This window comes from Lagenorhynchus albirostris, chromosome 12 (assembly GCF_949774975.1).
Source record: "Lagenorhynchus albirostris chromosome 12, mLagAlb1.1, whole genome shotgun sequence".
Classification (NCBI taxonomy): Eukaryota; Metazoa; Chordata; class Mammalia; order Artiodactyla; family Delphinidae; genus Lagenorhynchus; species Lagenorhynchus albirostris.
Window position 1 is genome coordinate 21,490,032 of NC_083106.1, and position 5,881 is coordinate 21,495,912.

Below are 5,881 nucleotides of genomic sequence, written 5' to 3' on the forward strand. Positions count from 1 at the left end.
TATATATATATATATATATGGTGGAATGAATTGAGAAGTTACTAGACTTCAGATGTGTATAAAGTGATTCTGCCATCTGAGTGATGCTGGAGTAATACATCAGACTGGGGCTCTGAGGGGTCACAAGATTATTCCCAAACCAGCCCACCCTTACTTTGATACATCTTTACTTCTTCCATATCACACTAAGACTTCATTTTTTTTTTTTTTTGCGGTACGCGGGCCTCTCACTGTTGTGGCCTCTCCCGTTGCGGAGCACAGGCTCCAGATGCGCAGGCTCAGCGGCCATGGCTCACGGGCCTAGCCGCTCTGCGGCATGTGGGATCTTCCCTGACTGGGGCACGAACCCGTGTCCCCTGCATCGGCAGGCGGACTCTCAATCACTGCGCCACCAGGGAAGGCCAAGACTTCATTGTTTTGATCTCTTATTTGGCATCCTTGTTAATAAGCTTTGCTAGACTTTCAGCTTCAGTATTTCTTTCACCGTTTATGTCTTGTCTTATCTTTATGTATATCACGTACCTTCTGCCTGCACTTTTGGAAATAGACCTTTCTGAGTTGGTCCTAGGCTTGGACTCTGTCCTGTGAACTGCCTTAGTGGGCAGCCTCTTGATCACAGCTGTTTGTTTCTGGATTTCGATTCCCTTCTTTAGCTCCAGCTCCATGAATCAGGAGCCCAAGAAGGAGGCCTGTTATTAGGCTGTTGGAATAGGATAGGGACAGAGTCATCAGGCTCACACTACAGGAGTGAACGTGGAAAGTAATTCATTAATTCATCAAATGTTTATTGAGCCCTCTTGAGGGTAAGCACGGGCCTTGTGTGGCTTCCCTGACTGGTCCTGCTTTCATTTCTTTGACCCTTCCTCCCTTCCAATGCTCTAAGAAGTTTAAGATTTTTTTCACAACAGCTGAGTCTCTCTGGGAGTATCAGCAAGACCTCTGGTAGTGTTAGAAGGCAACAACCCGGGGACAGCAGCAGCTGGTTTTATTTTTGGTTTTCCTCAGTCAGGTGTTTGTAAGTTGAGAACTGCCTGTATTCAAACAACGTGATTTGGTAGCATGTCATGAACTCCCGTAGAAATAATGGATGTGGTACAGTTGAAAGGATAACAATGAGCCATTCCTAACATCACAAGCTATACAGTAAATGTTTAAAGACCTGGGTGTGGATTAATGGCTCTGAGGACACGGATATGCTATGGGTCCTTCACAGTCTCATTTTGCGTAAAATTTGAGTCTTGCTTTGGGTACAGAGATCCGGCCGTGGGTGAACTTGCCTGGGGAGTAGTCATTGTCTCATGGTAGGTACTGGTTGATGCATTTGGGAGATTTTATTTAGGAACTCATTAGATTACTGCATTCATTTGTTCTAGTCAAGTTTTAAATTTTATCCCTCATGCACTATTATGAAACAAATAAATAAAAGATATAACTATCCAATCACCTTTTACAATCTATCGATCTGATTTTTTTTTTTTTTTTTTTTTTTTTTTTTGCGGTACGTGTGTCTCTCACTGTTGTGGCCTCTCCCGTTACGGAGCACAGGCTCTGGACGCGCAGGCTCAGCGGCCATGGCTCACGGGCCCAGCCGCTCCGCGGCATGTGGGATCTTCCCGGACCGGGGCACGAACCTGTGTCCTCTGCATCGACAGACGGACTCTCAACCACTGCGCCACCAGGGAAGCCCCTATCGATCTGATTTTTAGGTTTTCCTTGTATACTCCTGATCTTTGCTCATAACCCCACATTTGAAATAGTTATAATATGATATTGATATAGCCCTTATTTTCAAAACCATATTTTCATAAACACTTTACATTTTGCTAATTTCTGTACTCTAATTTTCTTTTCTTTTCTTTTTTTTTTTTTTTGCGGTACGCGCGGCTCTCACTGTTGTGGCCTCTCCCGTTGCGGAGCACAGGCTCCGGATGCACAGGCTCAGCGGCCATGGCTCACGGGCCCAGCCACTCCGCGGCATGTCGTATCCTCCCGGACCGGGGCACGAACCTGTGTCCCCGGCATCGACAGGCGGACTCTCAACCACTGCGCCACCAGGGAAGCCCCTAGCTATTTTTGAAAAATAAATTTCTATGAGCTCTTTACATATTATAAATATTAATTCTTTTTTTTTTCTTTTTTTAGTGTCAACAACTTTTATTACCACTTACATATTTCATAGGAAAGGGAATGTAGCAATCAAGTCAGAGTGGTGTAAAAACGCAGGTCGGCCCGTGTTCCTCCATTGACATCCGGGGCAGGCTCTCCGCGACGTCAGGCACAGCAGCTGCACTTGTCCGAGGCCCCTTTGCAGACGCAGCCCTGGGCACACTTGGCGCAGCCCACGGGGCAGCAGGAGCAGCAGCTCTTCTTGCAGGAGGTGCATCTGCAGGCTTTGCAGGTGCAGGAGCCAGCACAGCTGCAGGAGCCGCCAGTGGGGCAGGAGCACTTGGGGTCCATCTGGAGGAGAAGTGAGGCCCGAGGTCCAAAGCAAGGGGCAAAGCCGCTTCACGGGTCCGGTGGGGGCCGTGTATATAAATATTAATTCTTATTACTTTTACTTGGTTCTAATATTTCTCAGTGGGATTTAATTTTGTTTTGTTATTTTGTAAGTTTAACAATTTTAGCTTAGTTTTATCTGGTGTATCTATTTCTGATTAGTATTTGATGAATGCTTTCAAAGTTTTTTAAAAATTATAGTCATAAAGGTAGTGCAGTTCTCTGCTTATTATTCATGTTGCTTCTTGGTCTACTGTCAAGTGTATTGGATTCTTAAAGACATGTATATTCTAAAATCATGGAATGATCAAGCCAGAGGGAAATCATCAGCTTATATTTTTAATATTTGGAGGGTCTAACAAATAATATTTCCCATATCTACAGATAAATGTAGATTTCCAGATGAGAGTTTAGAAAGTAGATGAAAATTACATTTAAGACCTGAATACAGTGAAGCTGGTTGGTAAATTAAGAAATATATTTAACTTCAGGGTTTAATAACAAAAAATTGTATCATGTTTATAAAACACTTTAAAAACACTGTTTGAAAATCAATTTTTCCATGTGTTTTTGAGCATTTATGACACTGCTTTCCAGTGTCCTAATTTTAAAATTTAAATATAATTTCAGAAATGTGGCTTCAAATCATTGGTCATTTGCAAAAATAACTTTAGTGGCCTCTTATTGATTATCTAAACTGTGTCTTGTTGGTTTTCTTCTTCTGAGGCTCAGATTTTATTATGTAACTGGGGTATACTTTTGGAATTTATAAAGCACTTCAACATTTTTTTTTATTGGTTTAATTGATCTTATAATCATTTAAAAATAACCTCAGTTACCTGATAAATATTTAGTTTATTGGTAATAGTTGAGCAGTTTTATTTCTCAACTGATTTAGAAATAGGTGTCCAATATATCTTCCAGTATTTCATTACAGGGAGGAAGAATTTAAAAAGCTAATGAAAGGTTGTTTCCTTTAAGTAATTTTAGAAGAGAAATTGCTATATCAAAAATATAAATGGGGCTTCCCTGGTGGCGCAGTGGTGGAGAGTCCACCTGCCGATGCAGGGGACACGGGTTCCTACCCCAGTCAGGGAAGATCCCACATGCCGCGGAGCGGCTGGGCCCGTGAGCCATGGCCGCTGAGCCTGCGCGTCCGGAGCCTGTGCTCCGCAACGGGAGAGGCCACAACAGTGAGAGGCCCGCGTACCGCAAAAAAACAAACAACAAAAAAAGGGTAAACAAAATCATCAAAACAGTAGTTAGGTTGGTTTTAATACATCACAGAGAAGGAGGAGTCATTCCAGTTGTGTGCTTATGACATATCAGCATACTCTTACCCTGGGTCAATAGATATGATAATCACAGTTTGCTCATGGTTAGTGAACTGATAAATTATGGTGTGGGATGTGAAATTGAACCAATTCAATTAGGAAGGCTCAGAATGAAGTTTGAGGCAAGTTAGGATTGACAGATGAGAACAAATGAATAATAAACTATTCTTACAGACTATTATAGGTTCGGTTTTACATTTTTAGTATCTTCAGTATTGGTAAAGATGTTCTTGCATGTGGGACTTTTTCTTTTGAGGGGTAAAAAAGGGCAATTTATCTTCTTTGATCACATGATCAATTTCATTGAGCTGCTTTATTTTCACTCAGAAAGAGGATAGGAACTAATATCCATAATGTGTTACTGTTTAGACCTAAGTACGCTAAAGGGAAATTTGTCAGTTCTGATAGTGTTTGGAATGGAGTATGACATTCATCTCTGATTCTGCACCTACTGTATTTTCTCATAGGTTTTATTTTTTCATTTCAAGTTTGCTGTCCCATTGCTCATGCTGAACAACAGACTTACAGAATCATATCTAATATATTATTGAAGGAAAGTATATGTGACACTGCGACCTTTTGACTCTCGTATTGTTTTCAAATGTTATTTACTAAGTTTTCCATGAAATGATTTTTAAGGAGAATCAAAGGGATCTCTGGCATAAAAAGGATTGATAAATCATATTTGGGAATGATGTTATAATGATTTCCATTATAACAAATGGAAAACAAAACAAATGGAAAACAAAAGAACATGTGTCTTCAAACTCATCTACTTCCTACTCATCTATTTCCTACTTCCTCATTTGGAGGTTCTTGTCAAATACACTAGTTGAAATCCAGGCAGGGCGAATTGATATTGTAAGTCTTAAAAGTACAAGAAGCTCATGTTTTGTATTGATACAAGCTCTTGTATTTATAGTTAGTCTTCAGTGAGTGAGCTTGTACATCTTGCTCAGTTTTTGTCTCTGTCCTCATTCCCCAATGCCAGGCCGCCATTCTGTCTCCTTATAATATAACAAAATGACCAATCAGTGTTAGGACACTTTGAGTGAAAGAGATGCTCGGAGACTCATTTAAGCAGCAAATTGTCACAGAGATGTGGTTTAGTTTTGGCTATTGTTTACTTTATTTTGGTGGAATAATCAGCAAGAAAACAAGAGAGGAGTGAAATAGATGCAAGAGAGGAATATTGTGGACTTTAAGAAGGCATTGTTGGTTGATAACACTTTCTTGAAAAACGAGCCCCAGAGTGTACCCCCATAGTGGCGATTTCTTTTGTATTGTTATCTTAATTGATATCGGATAGTCAGACTCAGTATGGGAATAAAAGGGAATCACTTGAGTCATCTGCCCGAGTAGGGAGACTCCATATAAGTGAAGTCTCTGAGTCTAGATACTCTATACAAAGGAAGCACTATGTTTTATTTCAGAATTTCTTGAATTTACTCTTGACAAGAATGCCCCCGAGCCTGTAAATTATTATCATTGTTGTTACTAAGTGGCATAGATGAGAGACTGAACTTAGTAAATAATCATTTAAATTATATATTCAATCAACAGCAAGGGCAGATCTATTAAAAGTGTTTTCTGGGGCTTCCCTGGTGCACAGTGTTGAGAATCTGCCTGCCAATGCAGGGGACACGGGTTTGAGCCCTGGTCTGGGAAGATCCCACATGCCGTGGAGCAACTAGGCCCGTGAGCCACAATTACTGAGCCTGCGCGTCTGGAGCCTGTGCTCCGCAACAAGAGAGGCCGCGATAGTGCGAGGCCCGCGCACCGCAATGAAGAGTGGCCCCCACTTGCCGCAACTAGAGAAAGCCCTCGCACAGAAACAAAGACCCAACACGGCCATAAATAAAATAAATAAATAAAATTAAAAAAAAAAAAGAATGATCCATGCTTTAAAAAAAAAAAAAAAGTGTTTTCTGACCTGAAAAAATATTATATTTTCACATCATTGTTTGCATTGCCTTCAAAGGATGATTACAGCATTTGTTCAGGGTATAGTTTTTATGGGTCAACAGCCCAAAGTCTTAAATCTTGTGCCT

General features: G+C 40.9%; 1 protein-coding gene across 1 annotated transcript; it reads right to left on the reverse strand.

The window, feature by feature from the left end:
* Positions 1–2,158: 2,158 nt before the first annotated feature.
* Positions 2,159–2,494, reverse strand: LOC132530403 (metallothionein-1E). The gene has a single exon (XM_060167602.1). The coding sequence runs from the start codon at positions 2,455–2,457 to the stop codon at positions 2,272–2,274; it is 186 nt and encodes a 61-aa protein (XP_060023585.1). The 5' UTR covers positions 2,458–2,494; the 3' UTR covers positions 2,159–2,271.
* Between the last annotated feature and the right edge of the window lie 3,387 nt (positions 2,495–5,881).